Source organism: Hemiscyllium ocellatum, chromosome 10 (assembly GCF_020745735.1).
Source record: "Hemiscyllium ocellatum isolate sHemOce1 chromosome 10, sHemOce1.pat.X.cur, whole genome shotgun sequence".
Taxonomy (NCBI): domain Eukaryota; kingdom Metazoa; phylum Chordata; class Chondrichthyes; order Orectolobiformes; family Hemiscylliidae; genus Hemiscyllium; species Hemiscyllium ocellatum.
The window spans coordinates 41,812,734-41,836,221 of NC_083410.1; the positions used below are offsets into that span (position 1 = coordinate 41,812,734).

The window sequence follows — 23,488 nt, forward strand, 5'->3', positions numbered from 1 at the left end:
ACCCTCTGGCCACGATCATCACCAACGGGGTGAAGTCTGGGAATTTTAGGATTGGTAGGGGTAGTCAGCAAGGCTGCCCCCTCTCACCGATGTTGTTTAGTTTGGTGATAACCTCTACCAGCGGCCCTATTCGTCAGAACGTCAGCACAACTGCTCCAGAAGTGGGATCAAGAGCACACAAAATTACAATATATGCGGATGATGTCCTTGTATTTTTATCAAACCCGATGACCTCCGCACCCCATTTGATACAATGTATTAATTCGTTTGGGGCTATTTCAGGATATAAGATCAACTTTGCAAAATCGGAGGCTATGCCTTTGGTGAACCTTAAGTGAACCTTTGGTGAGCCAGAAGTTGAAGGTGGCCCCAAGGTCCCTTTTAAGTGGTCACGGACAGGGTTTCGATACCTAGGCATTTTTATTACCCCCAAGTTTGATCTGTCCTTTCGGACTAACTTTGCTCAATTGCTCGACAACATTAGGTGAGATCTCCAGAGATGGGAGGCTCTTCCAATTTCATGGCTGGGCCAAATATCCCTCATTAAGATTAATTTTCTTCCTTGTTTGCTTTATCCCGTGCTCTCCCAGGTCAATCTGCGGAAGCTTATGGGGTCGTTTGGTTCCTTTGTCTGGCATAGTGAACGGCCCCTCGTCAAACTTACTAAATTGCAGTTGCCTCAAGGAGGGGGAGGAGTTGATTTCCCAGACATCAGGAGGTATCAATTGAGTCCTTTGCCTGTGATTAGGTTGATAACGATCCAGGCTCAATAAGGGTGGATATCGAGGCCTCCCAGGCAAAGTGCCCTCTTACTAACCTGTTGTTCATGGATAAGATGAGGACAGTTATGGACCACTGCCGGAACCCCATTGTCATTAGTACAGTCAAGGCCTGGAGGGCAATGCGTCAGAGTGAGGGTTGTTTATCCAAGACTTCGCCACTTACACCTATAGTTGGCATGGCAGGGTTCCGACCAGGGATGATGGACTCAGGGTTCAAACTACGGGCAGGGAGAGGAGTTTCTAGTTTGGGAGACTTGTTCAAAGGGGAGGTTATGATGTCTTTTGAGCAACTGAGCCACAAATATGGGTTGCCCAACAGAGACATTTTCCATTTATTTCAGATTAGGGATTTCATCCAGAAGAAGACTACCCTTCTCACTAAGCCCTTTCAGCCCGATATAGAGAGGTAGTTGCTACGTTCCACAAGCACCCTTTCGGTTAATGTCCTCTATCGCCTGCTGGGTGGCAGGGCCTGGCAGGATATTAACTGCTAATGTGAGATCTGGGAGCAAGAGCTAGGAGTGGAGATCTCTTCTGAAACATGGGAGAATGCTCAAAAGATCTCAATCTGTAATAGGACATGCGCTACTCAATTAAATGTTCTGCATAGGGTTCTTCTGGCACCAGACCATCTGGCAAAGTTTAAAAAAGGGGCATCTTCAGTGTGCCCCAAATAAGTGTAGGTACTCTTACCCATTGCTTCTGGACATGCCACAGGCTCCATATGTATTGGGGTGCTGTGGCGGGAGAGATAGGGAGGGTATTGAGGACTGAAGTCAAAGTAGACCCGATATCTCTCCTCTTAGGTCTACTGAATTTACCGTCTTTAGACAGGCATGGGAAGAAACTATTTAGTATTCTTGCACACTGTGCACGGAAGAATATTCTGATGAACTGGGTGTCTGACAACCTGTTGGGCTTGCTGGGATGGCAGAAATTAATTATGGAACACATTCCCTTGAACTTTTTTTTTACAAACATGGTGCACCACAGAACCGACCATTGTTATAAGACATGGCAGCCCTACTTGAGTTATTTGGATGTAGATTTGTCAGTTATCTTAACTAGGGCATTTGTGGAGATCCAAGATGGCGGCGACTCAGCAAGTCTGAGTCTACAGAGCCCTTCCCAAAACCTGGGTAAAGTGGGTTTCCTGCCCCCACCACACTTGCCAAACCACCCAAAAAACTTCTTTAATCTTAATTAGCTGCTGAATATTATATTTAAATAGTCTAATACTGAGTGGATAATGAGTAAATCAAAGGGACCCCGCAGCTCTCAGAAAACAAAGACCCCTCCCCCACCCTCCTCTCCTCCGGCTGCAGCTGATGTAAAAACAGGCCTTATAGAGATGATTGCCAGATTGGAATCGACACTCGTCAATTTCATCGCAGAATCCAGACAGAGATGGAATGCATTCGAAGAAAAGCTGCAGAAACAGAATCAAACCATGGAGGAGCTGCAGGGCCGAGTGGAGGGGGCGGAACTAAAGGCCACGACCTCCGAGGCTGCAGCTCAAACAGCTGCAGAACAGGTGCGAGCTCTGGAGCAGAGAGTCCGGGCCTTTGAAATTTACATCGATGATATTGACAACAGAAATCGGAGAAAAAATATTCGGTTGCTGGGCCTTCAAGAGCAAGAAGGGAAAGAACAGTTAGTAGTATTTCTGGAGCGATGGCTGCCCCAGCTTTTAAACCTGGGGGCTGAAACTGACCGGGTAAGGGTGGAGTGGGCCTACCGGGTCGCAGCACGCGAATCTGGCCCAAACCAGCGCCCACGCCCGGTCCTGTTCCGGCTGCAGAGTTATAGGGAGAGGCAGATACTCCTGGATGCCTCCAGAAAGCTTGGAAAGGATCCTGAAGCTATGATTCATGAAGGATCCAAGATTATGTTATTTCAGGACTTCTCCCCGGCTTTGGCACGAAGAAGGAAGGTGTTTGATGAGGTGAAGAAATGTTTAAGGGACTTAGATATTCAATACACCTTACGCTACCCAGGGACGTTATGCTTTACCCACAAAGGATCCGAGTATAATTTTAGATCATCGGAAGAGGCTTAGAAACCTTTAGACTCGGTTAAATAAATCGTAAGAGACAATTTATGTTGGCTTGCCTCTCCCACACTCTGTGGGGAGAAATGGATACTTTATTCTACTTTACTTTTGCCTCTGGGAGCGGGGTTGTCTTCCTTGCTATGTTATTATACTTAACTGTAATCTGTTGGAGTTGTAATTTTATAGTTATGTGTGTTTGTACGTGGCATTGATGCTATTAGATATACTGAGGTATGAGTGGGGAGGGGTGGGGGTACGGCGCTCACTATTAACTCTAGCTCGGTATTATATCTAAATCCTATTAAGGTGCGCCCGGGTCGAGGGTGGGACACTGTTTGGGAGAGGATATGGTGGAACGTTGGAAAGGTAGTAAGGCCCCCTGAGAACAAGGGGGAAGATCTCCATTCAAACATGTTTAATTTTTTTTTGTTCTTATTGTTTGGAAATAGCTTCCTTTTTTATCATACTGTTATGAGTGTATTAGAGAACATTTTCTCTTATTTGAAGGATGTAAGCGACTCAACTATACACTCTGGATGATTGTGGATTAGTTGAATTTTGATGATTATATATTTAAGATCTATTTTTATATTAATGTTTGTGCTTGAAAATTCTGCTTATTTTTGTAAATTTGTCAAAATATTAAATTCCCAATAAAAATATCTATAAAAAAAAACTAGGGCATTTGTTTAATGTTTGTATAGTTAAAAAAAATTTGCTAATAAATAGATTGACAAAAAAGTGTATAAGTCCTGCTAAGATTTGCTTTCCCAAAACGCAGCACCTCACGTTTATCTAAATTAAACTGCATCTGCCACTTCTCAGCCCCTTGGTGCATCTGATCAAAATCCCATTGTAATCTGAGGTAACCTTCTTCGCTGTCCACTACACCTCCAATTTTGGTGTCATCTGCAAACTTACTAACTGTACCTCTTATGCTCATATCCAAATCATTTATATGAATGATGAAAAGTAGTGGGCCCGGCACCGATCCTTGCGGCACTCCACAGGTCATAGGCTTCCAGTCTGAAAAACAACCCTGCACCACCACCCTCTGTCTTCTATCTTTGAATCAGTTCTGTATCCAAATGGCTAGTTCGCCCTGTCACTCCATGAGATGTAACCTTGCTAACCAGTCTTCCATGGTTGAATGCCTTACTGAAGTCCATATAGATCATGTCCACCGTTCTGCCCTCGTCAATCCTTTTTGTTACTTCTTCAAAAAATTCATCTTCTGAATTATCAATGATCTTTTGAATTTCCACACTATCCTCACAGTTTACAAACTTCCATGTTTGAATTGTCCACAAACTCTGAAGATGTCCCCTGGACACCAAGATCTAAAATGTTTACTTACCAAGAAAAATAATAATATTGATCCGTTGGGAACTTCATCAGAAACTTTCCCCTAGTCTGAGAAATATTTATTGGTCATTATTTGCTGTTTCCAGTCACTCAATTTTGCTACTGTCCTTTTTATTGCAAGAGCTCTAACTTTGCTCACTTGTCTGTTGACAAAACACAATAACCGAACACCTCTGCAAGTCCACATACACCTCATCAACAGTATTTTCATCAACACTGTCTGTTGCCTCTTCAAAAAAAATTCCAACAAATCAGTTAAACATGACTTTCCCCAAAGAAATCCATGCATGCACTCTTTAATTAACCCACACTCATCCATGTTACTGTTAATTCTACATTGAGTTATTGTTTCTAGTTTCTCCACCAAAGGTTAATCTGACTGATCTATAAATGCTGGGCTTATCCTTGCACTCTTCTTTATATTAGGTATAATGTTTGCAATTTTCCAGTCCTCAGTCCAAAGGAAGACTGCAAAAGGTAATCAGAACCTCAACAATTTCCATTCTCACTTCCTTCAGCATCCTTCGATGCATTTCATGCAGTCAGTGCCATGTCAACTTTAAGCATCAACTGTTTATCCAATACCCCTCCTCATCAATTTTGAACCCCTCTGGTAAATAAATTTTCATACTTCCATGGTCTCAGTAAAGAGGGAAACAGAGTAGTCACTTAATACCTCAGCATCCACATGCAATTCTCTTTTTCAGATCCTTAATAGGCTTCACTTCTTTTACCAATCTTTTCCTGAAGACGACTTTGGGATTCTCTTTAGTGTTTGCTGCCAATCTCTTTTCATTCTCGCTCTTTGGTAGTCTGATTCTTATCATGTTTTCTACCTGATATCTGTCAGAAGCACATCTTTTTGCTATCTTTTGTTTTAATTTCTATCTCTGCTTGCCATTCCTGGGAGTTCTGCATTTGTGTGCCCTATCTTTCCCTTTTCAGGGATATGCCTTGAATTGGACTGAACCATCAATCTTTGAAGGCAGCTCATTGTTTAGCTGTTTGTTCCTAGTCTAATCGGCCCAGTTCCATCATCTCATTGAAGTCAGCACTCCCCCAGTTAATTATTCTCACACTGATTGTTCATTGTTCCTTTCCTCCATTATCCTAAACCTTATAACACAATGATCACTGATTCTTAAATGCTCCCTCACTGACAAAATGATCTACTTGGCCCACCTCATTCCGAAGAACCAAGTCTAGCAATGCCACCTGGCTCATTAAAATGGATACATTACTGTAGAAAATTCTACTGAGCACAATCTAGGAATGCTTACCCTTCTTTAGTGTTTAAATTAAACAAATGTAAACTGGAATGGTTGGAGTGTAAAGTTCCAAATCATAACTACTCTACAATGTTTGCACTTCACTGTAATTTCCTTGCAGCTTTGTTCCTCAACACACCCTCGACTAGTTGGTGGCCTATAGAGTATGCCAGGCAATCCTTTTTTTAACTTAGATTTAGCCAAATAAATTCTGTCCTTGAAACCTCTAGACATGCTTTCTCCAATGCTTTTCTTAACCATAACCATCACCCCATCTCCCTTCTTCTTTTCCTACCTTCCCTGAATGCCTGTATATCAAGGAATATTGGCCATTGCGTCTTGCTCTTTCTTCAGCTAGGTCTCTGTTAAAGCAACATCATTACATGCAGCTACATCCAGTCAGAATGAGGGTGGACAATCAACTCACTGGAGAGGGCAGCTCCACAAATATACCCATCCTTAAGCATGAGGTTGCCCAGTTCATGAGTACTGAGTGTATGATTTATCTTGGCTCCTCCAGATGTAACCAGGCAGGCGCTAATCTTCAGCCAACACAAAGCACCGAACAATGCAAAGATTATGGGCTCTGATAACATTCCAGCAATGTTACTAAAGACATGCTCCACAATCTGCTGTACCCAATACAGCTACAACACTGGCATTCCCTAACCAAATGGAAAATTGCCCAGGTATGCTCTGTACAGAGAAAACAGGACAAATCCAACAAAGCTAACTACCAAACCATCAGTCTACTCTTAATAATCAGTAAAGTAATGGAAGGTGTCATCAGCTATCAAGCAGTTTCTGCTCAGAATAACCTGCTCAGTGACACACAGTTTGGGTTCTGTCAGAGCCACTGAACTCCTGGCCTCATAATAGGCTCGGTTTAAGTCTGGACAAAATAGCTGAATTGCAGAAGGAAGGTAAAGTGACTGCCCTTGACATCAAAGGCACAGTTGACCAAGCCTGGCATCAAAGAAGCCCTAGCAAAGCTGTAATCAATGGAAATCAGGGCTAGATTCTCTGCTGGTTAATGTCATACCTGGCAGGTAGGAAGATGATTATGATTTTTTGAGGTCAGTCATCTCAGCTCCAGGACACCTCTGCAGGGAGTTCCTCAGGACCGTATCCTAGGCCCAACCATCTTCAGTTGCTTCCCTCCATCATAAGGTCAGAAGTAGGAAGGCTTGCTGATGATTGCACAATGTTCAGCACAGTCACAACTCCTCAGATAATGAAGCAGTTCATGCATAAATGCAGCAAGACCTGGACAATATCTGGGCTTGGGCTGACAAGTAACATTTGTGTCACACAACCGCCAGACAATGACCATATTCTACCAGACAGAATAAACTTGACATCTAGTAGTGTTAGTTTCACTGAATCGCTAACCATCAAAATCCTCAGGGTTACCATTGAACAGAAACAAAACTGAACTAACCATATAAATACTGTGGCGACTAGAACTGATCAGAGGCTAGGAATCCTGCAGCAAGTGTCTCACCTCTTGACTCCTCAAAACCTGACAACAATGTATAAGTCATTATGGTGATGGAATTATCCTCATTTGCCTAGCTAAGTCCAGCTCCAACATCACCAGCCAGGGCCAATTAGCTCACTTTATTAACACCACATCCCTTCACCATAAATACTCAGTAGCAACAATGTGTACCCTCTGTAGACGCACTGCAGAGATTCACCTAAAACTTCTTAGATAACCCCTTCCAAAACTACAACCACTCCCACCTAAAAATACAAAGGCAGCAGCTTCCTGGGAACACCACCACCTGCATGCTCCCCTCTAAACTTCTCACTTTGAAAAATGTCACCATTCCTTTAGTAACAGGTTTAAATTCTGGAATTCCCTCCCTTGCAACATTATGAGTCTACCAACCAGCACATGGACTGCAGCAGTTCAAAAAGACAGCTTACCACCACCTTAAGAGCAACTAGGGATGGGCAATAAATATTGGTTCAGCCAGCGATACCCACATTCCATGAATGAATACTTTTATTAAAAAGAAATCCACATTCCATTCCGCATCTGTAACTCACTAATCATATTCACTATAGTCCATACATTCATACACACAGAACCCAGTCATATACATAACCCTGACTTAGTACTACAACAGAGGAAGTGAAGTTAGATTAAAGGAGAAATTAAAGCATTCCACCTGCCTCTCTAGTATTTTGTGCATCTTAGTTAGTTACCCTTTTCTGAGATGTTCTCCTGGTTCCCACAACCCTGATTTAATTTAAGCATTAGCAAAGTACCCCACAAGAAAATCCATCCTGGCTCTGTTCAGGTGCAGTCCCTCTGGGTTTGTACAGGTGCCATCTCCTTTACATCCAGTCCCAATGTCTCAGGAACCTAAACTCTGCTCTTTGGCATAATTTTTCCAGCCAAGGGTTCAACTATTTTGTCTTCACATTTCTCATTTGCATGAAGTACTAGAAGGAATCCAGAGATTGTTACTTTTAAGGCGTTGCTCGCTAGTTTTCTAAATTAGCTCCCTAAAGTCTGATTCTAGGACCACATCCCCTTTTTACCTATGCTGTTAGTATCAATATAGACCAATATAGATGTTCTTTCTTTGCTGTGCACAATTGACCATGAAAGATGACACAGACTTAGCTATAGCTGCTCTCTTCTGAAGAGACTGGCACATTTCTTTCCCTAAATGACTTAATGAACCAGATGATAATAGTCATGGCCACCATTACTGATGGCCAGGTTTATAGTTGAGATTTATTAATTGAATTTAAATGCAACTAACTGCTATAGTGGGACTTGAACCTATGTCTTAGGCCTAATGATTACTCGTTCAATGATATTACCTCTATGCCACCATCTCCCCAAACATTCTAAAAGGCAAGGCAAACAGTATAAATGTTCATGTTCCTATTTTTGTCAATTATTGCAAGCTGTCACAGAAACACATTTATGAATTTAAAAGCATCTTACTTGTTTATGAGCGGCTCTGCAGTTTCTTTGTGATAGAAAACAGGAATGGGTACCCCCCAGCACCGCTGTCTTGAAATGCACCAATATGTCCGCCTGTCCAACATGGCAAGCATACTGTTCATTGCTGAATGTGGAATCAGTTTTACTTTCTTTAATAACTCCTAAAGCACAGGAACAAAACACCTTATTTTAGTACTAAGAATATTGACAAAATTGCAAATTGCTCCAATAAAACAAAATCAAATGAAACAGAGAAAATGTTGAGTGATATCTTCAGTTCAAACAATACTTCTATTTTTATTTAAAAAAAACACATTCCAGCTGTCAGCTTTTTCACCAATGCCTCAATATGGAAAGGCAAGGTGCACTGTTGCATCTTGCTGATAGTCTTGGCACTGAACTTAACACAACATGGACTCAGGATCCTTGCTCACTGGCACCTCACTAAATTATATTACTTCATTGTTACAGGATCAACATCCTGGAGTGCTCTTCCACGCAATACTGTAGGTATACTTGCACATGACAGCCTGCAGCTCATGACTAAGTATTAAAAGGCAATTATGAATGTGCAACAAACACTGGCATTGCCAGAGATGTTCAGATCCCATGAAAAGATAAATTCAAAAAGACAGCAGAATAAAAAAAGAGTTTGTGCACTCAGTAATGCATCATTTTTTTTTAGAAATTGCATGATTAAACAATCTCCTTGGCTCTGAAATCTGATTCCTTCAAAAGCTGAAGTTTTAGAGAATCTTTTAAAACTATTTGTGGGCGGCACGGTGGCACAGTGGTTAGCACTGCTGCCTCACAGTGCCCGAGGCGGGAATTGAACCCGGGTCTCAGGCGACTGACTGTGTGGAGTTTGCACGTTCTCCCCGTGTCTGTGTGGGTTTCCTCCGGGTGCTCCGGTTTCCTCCCACAGTCCAAAGATGTGTAGGTCAGGTGAATTGGCCATGCTAAATTGCCCGTAGTGTTAGGTAAGGGGTAAATGTAGGGTTATGGGTGGGTTATGCTTCGGCGGATCGGTGTGGACTTGTTGGGCCGAAGGGCCTGTTTCCACACTGTAATGTAATCTAAAAAAAAAATCTAATCTAATCTATTTCTTTATCTCCCTTTATCCCAGTTGGTCCTGATGTTTATTTCATTTTCTTTTCTGATTTCCATTTCTCTATGAATCCCTTTTGAAACTTCCTGTTTTATATTCAGGTCTTAATGGAGATCCTTCATTCGGGATTACTGAAAAGCCTTGCTGCTTCTGTCATTGCTCACAAATGCCGTAGAGGTGCTGCACTGGATCAGGTGCCAGATTACAGACCCACTCACTTAAAAGTAATGAAAAAAATTGTGAGCAACTGCTCGAGGTGAGCACTCTTACTCTGCCACTGACTGCAAAATCCTGACACCATATTGCAAATTCTTTTACCTGTTGCGTAAATAGAAAAATGCCCATTTGTTGAGGTAGAACTAACTTTGCATGCTTACAAATAACGAAAAAGCATGGCTTGCTTGCTTTACAAATGAGAACAAATCAGTCCATTATCTATTCCAATTTGCCTTTCAACATTTAATCTTTTTCTAATTCACATTAATACTTTTCAAGCACAGAACCAAAAAACATTAAATTGTTGAATTTAATATATTTGTAAAAATACAACTGAATCTACATTACTCACACCTGACAGAGTGATATACCATTCTTCAAGGAAAGACCATGGGATATTGGAGCACAACTCGGCCGTTCAGCCCATCTAGTCTGCTCTGCCATTTGATCATGGCTGATATGCCTCTTAACTTCATTCCCCTGCCTTCTCTCTTCAACCTTTGATCCCCTCACTAATGGAGAAATTATCTTTGACCATCTTAAATACATTCAATGACTTGGACTCCACAGCCCTCTGTGGCAATGAGTTTCACAGAGTCATTCTGGCTCAAGAAATTCCTCCTCATCTCATTTCTAAAGGGTTCTAAAGGGAAAGTGATGTTATATCAAATTTCAGAACAGCAGCGTCTCTTTAAAGCTACAAATTATACAAGTATACCCTCACATTAATGACAATTTCACTGCTGAAACAAAAGGATAAACCTGCAAATATACACCATGTCATTCAATAACTTCAATGGGAACAAATAGCAATAATGGGCTCAAGCTTTAAAACTAGAGAATTTAACAAGTTAATTTGCTTTCAAATTAACTTTGTATTTTTTACTGCTCTTTCAAATAAGAAATATGCGCGCTTAGGCAGCATGTAAGATAAAACACACATTGGTCTACAGTATATTAAATTTTAAAAATAAGGATTTGACAACCTATATTCAATGTAGGCAATAGCACACTCAGATGGCATTACAGTGCTATTGCAATTGCCCAACCAGCAATTGCTTATTCATTTACACAATATAATTTACTTCCAAATAAAAAATACCATTTCAAAAAAAGTGCATTCTTTTGTACAATATTGCACAAATCAAGATAAGCTAAGGCCAGAGCTACATAATTGTGTTCTTTTACATTTAATCCTCACAAAACTGACAAACAGAAAATTGCCATAAATTAATTCTAATCACAAATCTCAAACTGCAAATAAAAGCTTAAAATGTACATGGGATATATGTTTGAAGACTGACTAGTAGTACATTATAGAATTACACAGCACAGAAGTCATTCAATCCATTTCATTATTTAGTCTTAGATGGCAAAAAACACTCAAATTAGTAGCTGATGCTTCTTAAACAATACTGTAAAAGGATTTACAGCTGAGAAACAGGAAGCTTGGCCCAACAAATTCAAGTGGTGTTTAGATCCTCAAAAAACTCCTCCCAAAGGCTTTCATCTAAAGTCTTAGTTCTTTCTCCCTTGAATGCTTAAGTCGCTGCCCCTTAAATGCATATACGCATCAGTAAATGCCACTGTCATTTCTTCCCTCGGTTCTTTTGATGCATACGAATGCAATCCATCCATCCATACAGTCTACGCCCTTTATGTTTGATGAATTCAGTCACCCCATCCCTTTCAATACTAAACATCATTATGCCATTTTGTTTTGTATAATGTCATATCCACCATCTAAAACTTTCTGGAAGTACTCAGTTATTGAATATTCCACTAAGACTTGAGGGTTTATGTACGTACATCTTTAATTGGCCCTCTCTGATTTTCTTTTCTTCTTTATGATTGTAGAATACTTGCCTCTCTTTTAATTTTCCTTAGTAATTTAGTTTTGCTGTTACGCTTTGGCCTCCTAATTTGAATTTTGGCTTCTATCCTAACCTGGTCATACTCCTTTCTTTATCCTCCCTTTCATATTTATGCACACCTTTTCTCTTTATTTTAAAATTGAACTGGTATTTTGATTTCATTAATGACTTTTTGCACTGCAGTTGCATGGGTTTCTCGTGGACTCTACTGATTTCAGTTTTAAATGTCTCTGATTATTTCCGATTTCATTCGCAGCAAGTTTTTATTTCTCAAATGTTTGTGGGACATGAGCATCACTAGTTGCCCTTGAGAAGGTGGTGACGAGCTACTTTCTTGAACCGCCACAGTCCAACCTACTGTGGGTTGACTCATAATGCCAATAGGGAGGGAATTCCAGGATTTTGACTCAGTGACAGTGAAGAAACGGTGATATATTTTCAAATCATGGTCGAGAGAGGCTTGGAAGGGAACTCGAAGGTGGTGGTATTCGCATGTATCTACCACCCTTGTACATCTAGATGGAAGTGTCCATAGATTTGGAAGGTGCTATCGGAAGATCTTTGGTGAATTTCTGCACTGCATCTTGTAGATAATACACACTGCTGCTACATAGCATCAGCACTGAAGAAGCGGATATGGTGCCAATGAAATGGGCTGCTGTGTCCTAGCTTCTCGAGTGTTGTTGGAGTTGCACTTACCCAGGCTGTAATGAAGCTGCTCCTTTAATAAAGTTATGCTGTCCTTTTTGCTTTTTCTCCCCCGAGGGTTTGTAAACAACAGACTCCGAAAAGTCTGGTTTGAAGATTTTTAGAGATAATTTTATAATAGCTAACAGATACTGCCTCAGACAAAAGGCTTTCAAGTTTTTTTAAAAACTTGTACAATAAAAGGAGAGTGGCCAGTCCTCCCAGTTCGGCTTTTCACTGGTTTGGTTTTTAGTAGTACAAAGGAACCTCAATTATCTGGCCAAATTTCTGAATTTCAGATTATCCTCACAAGATGTCAAGGTCCCGATGCTTGACTAAACTGTGTTATCTGGCATTCGATTATAACAAACAAAATACTTCCTGCCTGTGTTGCTTGAATAATCAATGTTCCTCTGTATTGGGGAAAAAGCTGCTTGGATCCAAAGAAGCAGGTCCAGGCTGGGACTCTCTCTGACTTCTGTTCTGTAAGAACCTGTGTTTGATTTTACCCTTATTGCCAAGGGATGTGTATGGACTTTGTTGAAAGTATTTGCAACAGCATCATTAAGTTGGAATGATTTGTTGGGTTTTCGGAGAGATTAAGTTATTCTGTATTATGTTGTTTGTGTTTCATTCAGTAATGTTGTGAATAAATTATGTTTTGTTTAGAACTAGTGCTTTGACCAGTGGCATTTCTCCTGGAATATCCACTTTACACCTAGCAAAGTTAGGGTCTGGACTACCTTCTTGAAATGTTCTGCGGGGTCTGGTCTGGTTCACAACAAGGCAGCAGGGCAGTATTCCATCACACCCCTGATTTGTACCTTGTAGATGATGGGCAGGCTTTGGGGAGTCAAGAGGTGAGTTACTCATTACAATATTCCTAGCCTCTGACTTGCTCTTGTACCCACTGTGTTCATGTGGAGAGTTCAGTTGAATTCTTGATCGCGATCAACAGTAAACCTGATATTGATAGTGGGGATTTCTATAACGGTAACACCATTGAATGTCATGGGACAGTGGTTAGACTGTCTCTGATTGGTAATGGTCAAAGCTTGACATTTGTGTGGCGTGAACATAGCTTGCCACTTGTCAGCCCAAGCCAGGATCCTGTCCAGTCTTAGTGCACATGGACTACTTCAGTATCTGAGGGGTTGTGACTGATACTGAATATTGTGTAATCATCAGTGAACATCCCCACTTCTGACCTTAAGATGGAGGGAAAGTCATTGATGAAGCAGCTGAAGACCATTGAGCCCAAGACACAATTCTGAGGAACTCCTGCAGAGATATCCCAGAACTGAGATGACTGACCTCCAACAACCATGACCATCTTCCTATGTGCCAGATATGACTCTAACCATTACAGAGTTGGCCCCATGAAACCCAGTTTTGCTAGGATTCCTTGTTACCACACTCAGTCAAATGCAGCCTTAGTTGTCACTCTCAGCTGACCTCGGAATTCAGCTCTTTTGTCCATGCTTGAACCATGGCTGTAATGAGGTCAGGAGCTGAGTAGTCCTAGACAGAATCCAAACTGGGCTTCACTGAGCAGGTTATTTCTGAGCAAGTGTGACTTGATAACTCTGTTGACGACATCTTCCATCAATTTACTAATGATTGAGAAAATACTGTTGGAGATGTTTACTTGACTGGGTTGGATTTGTCCTGCTTTTTATATACAGGACATATCTGCATAATTTTCCACATTGTCGGATAGATGCCAGTATTGTAACTTTCTGGAAGAGCTTGGTTAGGGAATCGGCAAGGCCAGCAGCACACGACTTCAGTACTGTTGCCGGAATGTTGTCAGGACCCTTAGCCTTTGCAGTATCCAGTGTCTCCAACTGTTTCTTGATATCACATGGAGTGAATTGAATTGGCTGAAGTAGGTATTTAGGCGAAAGTGAGGACTGCAGATGCTAGAGATTAGAGTCGCGAGTGTGGTGCCAGAAATGTACAGCAGGTCAGGCAGAATCCGAGGAGCAGGAAAATCCTGCCTGACCTGCTGTGCTTTTCCAGCACCACACTCTTGAATGAAGTACGTATCTGTAATGCTGGGAACCATTGATGGAGGCCAAAATAGATCATCCACTCAGTACTTCTGATTTGAAGATTGCACGAAAACTTCAGCTGATGTGCTAGTCTCTTTGGTCATTAAAGATGAGGATACTTGTGGATCAGCCTCCTCCAATGAGTTATTTAATTGTTCACCACCATTAAGAGACAGATGATAGCACTGATATAAAGTTATGTCACCTTTGTAAGTTTTCATAAAAGGATTAGAAACTCAGTTCAGATTCAGAGTAGGATGCAGAGATGTTACCAATGTTCTTTTTCACTCCTTTAAAGTCAGCTTTGCCTCTAATATGCAAGCATTCATTTTAGTATTTGTCTTACTTTGCCTTCAAGAAAGAGGAGAAGAAATTTGGAAGGAAAATGTACAATTATAGCTTCAGTAACTTCTAAAGTATGTTTAAAAAAAAGAAAGTTTTGGCCAGCTCAACAGAAAAAAATGACAACAGCCGATAACATGTAGTTAGAATTTTTAAGTGTTAATATATGGCAAAATTACAAGCATTACCAATTTAAGTTGTCATTACAAAAGAATTTACCTGAGCTCTGCCCTTGATACTTGCAGTATCGATGAACCACTGTTTGCTGGCTCGTATAATTACTGGCTTCTTTGTTCTCCAGTCGTACGGGTAACTGTGTTTTACGTTGTCCTCTTTCAATAACATGTTTGCTCCATGCAACATTTGAATAACTAATGAAATTCAGAAATTAAAATCCATAAAAACTGCATAAAGACTATGACCTATTAAGAAAAAGTGGCACAGTTTCCAAGAAAAATAAATTGAAAACTAAAGCAATGTTAATAATACTCATCATTATAATAACAAAACACTTGGTGAAATGAAGCTATGATAAATTAAATATAATGGCAAGAGCATGCTTTACTATAGTTTATCCACATAAAGCAGTGGTATAACTCGCAAGAAACTAGAATCTGCAATCACGTGGCAGCTAAAAAGCAACTCCACACCAGTGCAATTTCTCAACTGTAAATTAAATTTCACATTTCACTGAGCTGCTGGAATCAAGCTGCTAGCATGATATGCTATGAGTTGCTTCAAACTAAACATATTATTTTGATTGCAGGTCTTCAATTGTTTTCAAGGACCGGTCAGTTTATAACACTTATTAATTTCCAACAGCACACCAAGTAGAGAGCCAGTGATGCTTGCTGGATCCGAAAATTAGAACAAATACAATTCTAAAAAATTTAATTATGTAAATATGCCAGATAATGCTTCAATGTGCTTTCATACTTGGACAATTCATTACACAGAAATTTGTAATTATATCAAAGAAGAATTAAGCACAGATTGGGGATTGCTTTGCAGGAAGAGGAATACATCAAATCTAACAGCAATCTCTCAGAACAAAACTTGCACACTCATCCATCAGCTAGATGTCAGTCATCTGACTTTCTCAAGATGGACACGATGGATGGTTGAACAAGACAAAGCAGTGAGAAAACAAAGCTAAATTAAAATCAGAATTAGGAGTTTTTGATTTTATTTTCACCAAATTTCTACCTTCTACTCTTTCAGGATTTGGTTTTTCCCTGGTTTACTATTGTTGGCTTTATAATTACTAGGTAACATCAAACAGCTCAACCACATGGCTATTATTCACATGGCAAATCGCACCAAGAAGCACCAGCAGGATGTGCAATGACAGTGGGCATTACACAATTTTCCTCATCTTTCTGCTTACATATCTACTCTTCAAAAGAGTGGTTATTGGCCATTAAATTACAATTTAGACAAACCAAACATTGTGCAATATTAATGAATGCGCTTTCTTAATCAAAATTCTTGCATAGGCATCAGAAGTATAATCTCCAATTGATTTTGCCCTAAACAAAAGATATTAAAGCCACTTTGTTTCTTCAACCACTTTTGCTGAGCTCAGCTAAACAAATCTAAAGCAAGGATTAAATGTTCAACATTACTTGTCACCACAATTCAGTTACTAACATCCAAACCCAATGAATCATTGGGAGAACAATGTAAACAAGATTTCCTAAAAATTCTCCAGCAGAGGTTTTACTAACCTGTTTCATTTCCTTCATTGAGGACATACTTGTTTTGAAGCTCTAATCCAGCCGCTTCAGTGAAAAAGCCATTTTCATCCACTAAACAGTCCTAAATAGTGAAAACCAAACTAATTAAAACTGCAGCAATTGTGAATATAATGCACCATCCAGGACGAGACATGGCAAAATTTCCTCCAATTATAGAGTGGGTAGACTGAAACTATTATCTTTGGTACCTGCCACAAATACGGTTCCTCAGCTACTGACTCCAGCATCCCTCTAGATGAGACTAGACTAGATTGGTTGGCACTTCCACATCCTACCTGAATCTGAACTCAGTAATCCTTTTTTTTAAGTCACAAAGATGACACAATTTTATGTGAATACTGTTGTCTGCCCCCACCAAGCCTCAATCCAACTGCTGCTGTAACCCTCATTCATGCTTTTATTACATCCAGACTTAAAATACTTTCCCAACCAGAATCACATCTTCCACTCTTTGTAAACTTAAGCTTGTCCAAATAGTATTCAGAAACTATTCCCTCCAATTGGAGAATCTAGTATGAAGAAAAAGGTAGAGCTAGGCCTTTCAGGAAAAAAAAATAGAAAACTCTGACACACAAAAGTTTGAAATGCGCTTCCACGAATGGGAGTAGATGCTAGATCAAGTGTAAATTTTAAGTCAGAAATGATTGCTTTTTGTTTACCAATATTATTAAAGAGATATGAGGCAACAGCAGAGAATATGAAGGCAGGTTTCAGTTCAGTCATGATTTCATTAAATGGCAGAACAAAATAGCAGGTTCAATGGGTTAAATAGCCAGCTCCTGTCCCTATGCCATATTCTAATCCACAGCAACCTATTTACCCATTACCACTGCCCTTGCTGGCCTACACTGACTATGTAAATAAAGGCTGTTGTTGTGGTATATACGCTTCTCCCAACCTGACTTTATTCAATGCATTGCTGTTGTTAGAATCACAGAGTTTAGGTGGTCACCATTTGGCTCATTATACATGTACTTGCATTATTAGGCATTTGAGTACATATTAATCTGTAACTTACAACAGAGAGTTTGTGGTGAGAAGCAACACCGTAATCTTCCATTCCATGAGCTGGGGCAGTATGGACCAATCCTGTCCCTTTAACCATTGTGACATGGTTCGCAGGCAAAAGCTGGGATTCCCTTCCAGGAATTATGGGATGTCTACAGACTCCACCTTTTAAATCAGAACCTATACCCGGAGAAGTAATAATATAACTGCATAAAGAGTTATGAAGGATTCAAAATGTATCAAACTCCATACAATGAAAGCCATTCTGCTTTTTGGTAGTAGCTAATCTAATTTGATTTTAATATATAAAGCAACTCGTCTCTGTATTCTATGCATAATGAGGAAGGGAAAAGAATTCAGCCATGTTCTCTCAACTGATCATCAATCAGCAAGCTCTGCTGAAAGTGGTTTTATGTAGAATTCAAGGCTTGACCAGAATACATCTCGAAAAGCCTCTTAATATATTCATTGTCCAGGCCCATACCTGTAACTTGTCATCTGAACAAAGTCTTAGAAGTATATTCTTGCACATGAAACCATGGCCCAAAAATAAATCCAACATTTAGGACATAGATACAAATGTAAAAATTGGAGATGAGATATAATTTAGAAAACATTATAAAGTGCTATAACTTTCAATGAAATAAAGAAAAACTCAAGATAAATCTACTTTAATTTCTCTTGCCTGTGACTGTCTGAAGAATTTCAAACTGAGCGTCCAGGATTTTTGCTGTAGATTCTACACATTCTGTACCTAGAAGGTAGAGTTCCTCTGTATTTAAGCACTTCACTAGAGAATACCTGCATTCAGAAACAGCGCAGTATATTAGGAATTTACTGACATTTTTAACTGCGGAATTTGATATCCAAATTTCACCATGATAAAACAAGAAAATGAGCTATCTTCCAGTTTTCGAATACAACTTGACAGTTACTAATGCCAACTGTACTGTGAGAAACCTCACCTTTACATGACAACAGTTAATTGTGTTAAACTACAAATTGTATGTTTCAAGTGTACTGAAAATTGTAATACAGTATATTAAAATATTCAATGTTCAAGTCGCAAAGAAAAGTTATCATACTTTTAAAGCTATCATTTCTAAAGACAGTACAAAATGTTCATAGAAACCTTCAACTTCACTACACCAAAATCTACACATTCATTTCAATTTAAGGGAAAATTTTATGGCTTTAGATTCTTCCCTGACCAGTTACTTAATAGTGGTGGCAAGTATCTGTGGGTTAATGGTTACATTTTATTCAAAAGCTCGATTTGTGCGAAAACACAATAGTACCTTGGCTTAAAAATTTAAATCAATATCAGACATGGAACACAATGATTTGTTTCTCCTAAAGAAGCATCTTCTTCACAAAGACTTACAAAGTCAAACTGTATTCAGAGGATCAGGTCATTCAAAATTTAATTGGTATTTGATCAGACAATTTTGATTACATTGTGGACAGTTCTCGGCAGGAGGTAAAAGCAAATAATGTCATTCAAGGAGGCACCTTATTCTAATGTGGAACTTATAACTAACATCAGAACTTACTCAGCATTTGGCATATAACAAACTGCCTGGTTAGCTGGAATTGTCCAAGGCTGGGTTGTCCAGATTAATGCATGAACAGAGGATGCATCCCCTGAAAGATAAAATAGTTATTTTCCAACTATTGCAAAGTAAAAAGACAAACTTTTTTTTTACAACCTGACGTTCATATTATTGATGCATCAAGTCAAATATTACTTTTTCTACTGAAAGCATCTTTCTGATATCTATCAACTTATCAAATGCATTCTATTATTTTTCAGAGCTGTGGACATAACTGTCTTGTTGAAAGAAAACATAAATAATCTAAAGACATTAACCAATGAGCCCATACTTATCATATTTCACTTATTTCCATTAATCACTTTAAGTAACTAGCACATATCTGTAAATAGTGCATCACAGGATACTTGCCTCTTCCCACAAAACCATAAGTAACAGGAACGAGAATAGGCCATTCAGCCCCTTGAGCCTGCACCACCATTCAATAGAATCATGGCTGATCCAACATTCTTCATTGTCACTTTCCTGCATTTTCCCCTTAACCTTCGATTCCTCTACTTATCAAGAACCTATCAATCTTAGCCTGAAATATACACAAGGACATTGCCCCACAGCTCCCTCTGGGTGGGATTTCCTTTTATTCTGGTCCTAGACACCAGGGGAACCATCCTCTCAGCAATTATCCTGTCAAGCCCCTTAAGAATCCTATATATTTCAATGAGATCACTTCCCATTCTTCTAAACTCCAATCTGCTTAGCCTTTGCTCATAAGCTAATCCCCCCTCAGACAAAGGAGCCTAATGAACATTCTCTGAACTGTCTCCAATGAAATTACATCTTTCCCTAAATAAGGGACCAAAACTGCTAACAATATTCCAGATGTATGGTCTCACCACCACCTTGCACAGTTGCTCTAAGATGTCCCTACTCTTATACTCTAACTTACTTGAAATAAGGGCCAACATTCCATTAGCCTTCCTGATTATCTGCTGCACGTGTGGTAGATTTGTGTGTTTCAATTACAAGTAACCCCAGTCTCTTTGTGTTACAGCTTTCTGCAATTTTTGTCCATTTAAACGATATTCTGTTCTTTTGTTCTCCTTTCCAAAATGAACAATTTCATATTTTACCACATTGTACTCTATTTGACACCTTTTCAATCACATACATAACCTATCAATATCTCTCTGCAGACTGTTTGTATCCCTCTGGCAACCTGACTTTCCATCTATTTTTGCATTGCCTGCAGATTTGCCACAGTACATTGTGATGATGCTGCCCCTGTAACAAGGTTGTGTTGTCCTTGTTTTTTTTAAATCAAGTGGGGTTGTAAAGGCAGAGGTCCCATTATGTCTGGAAATGCCTACTTCATAAACAATGGCAGGGGAGTGGCCAATTCTCCCAGTTCAGTTTTTTTTTCCTAGTTTGGTTTAGTTTTAGCAAGCAATGAGAAACTGCTGGGGACCTAGAGAAGCAGCTACAGTGAAAACAGGTTGCATGCTTCAACAGAGGTCTTGCCTAAACCTCTCTGAAAACTGTCCTGCCTGTAAGAACCTGAGTTGAATTTACCTTTAGCCAACGGGTGTGTTTATGGGATGTTGCAGGAATTGGAACAGCGTTATTAAGTGGTGATATTTTGTTGGTTGGCTTATCAAATAAGCTATTCTAAATTCTGGTTTCTTTTGATCGTGGTTCATCCGTAATAAAGAACAAAAATCAAAAAACAAAAAAAATTTACAGCCCAGGAACAGGCCCTTTGGCCCTCCAAGCCTGAGTTGATCCAAATGTACAGTCTAAACCTGTCATTCAATTCCTAAGCATTTGTATCCCTCTGCTCCCTACCTACTCATGGATTTGTCCAGACACATCTTAAATGAATCTACCGTGCCTGCCTCTACCACCTCTGCTGGCAACGCGTTCCAAATGCCCCGCACCCTCTGTGTGAAGTAGTTGCCACATGTATCCCCCTTAAACTTTCCACCTCTCACCTTGAAAGCATGACCTCTTGTTATTGAATCCTTCACCCTGGGAAAAAGCTTAGCTATAAAATATGTTTAAATAAATTCTGTTTTGTTAGAAGCAAAGTGGTTTGACCAGCTGCATCACTCCTCAAATATCTACTTTACATATCCTATAAAAAAGGTTAGGTTCTGGGCTATCTTCTTAAAATGTTTTGAGGAGGTCTGACCTGGTCCATAATAACATTCATTTCCTTATTCCAAGTCATTAATACATATTGTAAACTATTGGAGTCCCAGCACTGATCTGTGTGGAACACACTGGTTGTAGGTCACCAACTTGAAAGAGAAACTTTTATCTTCACTAAATAAAAACCGAAAGAACTGTGGATGCTGTAAATCAGAAACAAAACAGAAATTGCTAGAAAAGCTCAGCAGGTCTGGCAGCATCTGTGAAGAGAAACTAGAGTTAATGTTTCAGGTCGAGGGACCGTTCCTCAGAAAGGTAACTCTGATTTCTTTCTACAGATGCTGCCAGACCTGCTGAGTTTTTCCAGCAATTTCTGTTTTTGCCCTTTATCCCCACTTGTTGTTTCCTGCCATTAGCCAATTGTCTGTCCATGCCAATATACTATCTCCAAACACCATCGGCTCTTATCTTAAGACTTAACCTTTTGTGAGGTATCTGGTTGAATGTCTTCTGGAAGATCAAATACAACACATCTATAGGTCCCCTTCTATGCACTCTGATTCAGACTTCCTGGAAACATTCTAACAGACACAATTTTCCTTTCATGAAGCCATTCTGCCTCTGCTTGATTAGATTAAGGTTTACCAAATATTTTGCTATTACTTCCTTAAAATTGATTCTAATACTTTTCCAACAATAGATCTTAGACCAATTGGCTTATAGTTAGCTGCATTTTGCCTCCCCTGCATTTTGAATAGGCTTGTCACATTAGCAGTTTTACAATTTTCTATTACTTCTCCAGAAACCAAGGATTTACAGCTAATGCATCCACTACTCTGCAGCTACCTATTTTAGAATTCGAGGATGCCAGGCATCAGATCCACGAGATTTATCTGCATTTTGCGCCAATACATCATCTAATACTACTGCTTTAATAATGGTGTTGGCACTTAATTCTTCCCCTGTAGCCTTTATTAATGCTCTTAATCGGATGCTCAACCTATCTTTAAAGACTGATGTGAAATACTTGTTTAATTTCTCTGTCATTTCTTTGTTCCCATAACCATCTCCTTAAATTAATTTTCTAAGGGGCTGAAGTTTACTTTGATCTCAATCTTACTTTTATATATGTAAAGAAACTTAATGTCAGTTTTTATATTCCTCACCACTTTGTCCTCATAGTTTATTTTCTGTCTTTATTATCTTATGAGTTCATCTTTGCTGGATTCTGAATTTATTCCAGCATGTGGGGCTATCACTGATTTTGGACTCCTTATATACGTTTACTTTCAATTTAATATTCTCCTTACCTTCCAACGATGGTCATGGTTGATTTATCCCTCTCTTTAGAATCTTGACGCCTTACTACTATTTTTGCTGAGAGTCACAAATTACCTTTTAAATGTTTGTCACTGCTTGCTTACTGTCAGTCCTGGTAATGTACCCACCTAGTTCATTTTAGCTGACTCTATCGTCACTTCATTATAATACCCTTTATTTAAGTTAAACACAGTTGTTTCTAAACCAAGTTTCTCACTCTTGAACTGAATATTAAATTCTCCATTATGATCACTACTTCCTATGGAAACTTTTACTATGGGTTCGTTTGTTAAAACTTATTTTATCACCCATTACAAATTCAAGGTAGCCTGCTCCCTAGGTGGATCCATGAACAGTATTCTCAGAAACTATCTCTGCTGCTCTCTTATGAATTTGTTGTCATAGCTATCCTTCCCAAGTTGATTAATCCAATCACTATGAAGATTAAAGTCACCCATAATTATTGTTTTATTCTTTGTACATACTCCTATTACTTGTTAATTTATCACCTTTCCTACAGGGTGGCTGCTGTTTAAAGGTCTATTCCTACCAATGTTTTCTTTCCCTTGTTTTTTATTTAAAACCTGCACCCAAGTTTATTCTACATTATGCAGGCCTAGATCGAGTCTCGCAACTGTCCTCATTTCATCTCTCATTAATAGTGTTACCTCACTATCTTTTCCATCACTCTTGTCTCTCTGTAAGGTCAAATGTCCTTGTATGTAAAGTTCTCAGTTTTAATCTCTATGTGGCCATGTTTCCATAATGGTTATAAGATCATATTCATTTACCTCAACCTGCGCAGTCAGTTCCTCTACTTTATTCCGAATGCTTTGTGCGTAAAGATACAAAGTCTTTAAATTTATTCTGCTAGTTATTTCCCTTCACTTTTATGGGTGTTTGATGTGATGTGACAATTGCACATTCTGTCCCTTCTTTTTAGTTTCTGATAATAATCAGCCCCATCACTAACCTGCATCCAACC

At 39.4% G+C, this 23,488-nt stretch overlaps 1 protein-coding gene across 1 annotated transcript in view; it reads right to left on the minus strand.

Moving 5' to 3' along the window:
* Nucleotides 1–23,488, minus strand: part of iars2 (isoleucyl-tRNA synthetase 2, mitochondrial) — a 104,280-nt gene that overhangs the window by 75,120 nt on the left and 5,672 nt on the right. The window contains exons 7-12 of the mRNA XM_060831450.1: nt 19,036–19,126; nt 18,168–18,283; nt 17,493–17,662; nt 16,445–16,535; nt 14,937–15,088; nt 8,437–8,597 (exon numbers count right to left, since the gene is read on the minus strand). Coding sequence (XP_060687433.1) covers nt 8,437–8,597; nt 14,937–15,088; nt 16,445–16,535; nt 17,493–17,662; nt 18,168–18,283; nt 19,036–19,126 — 781 coding nt within the window. The remainder of the gene's footprint in view (nt 1–8,436; nt 8,598–14,936; nt 15,089–16,444; nt 16,536–17,492; nt 17,663–18,167; nt 18,284–19,035; nt 19,127–23,488) is intronic.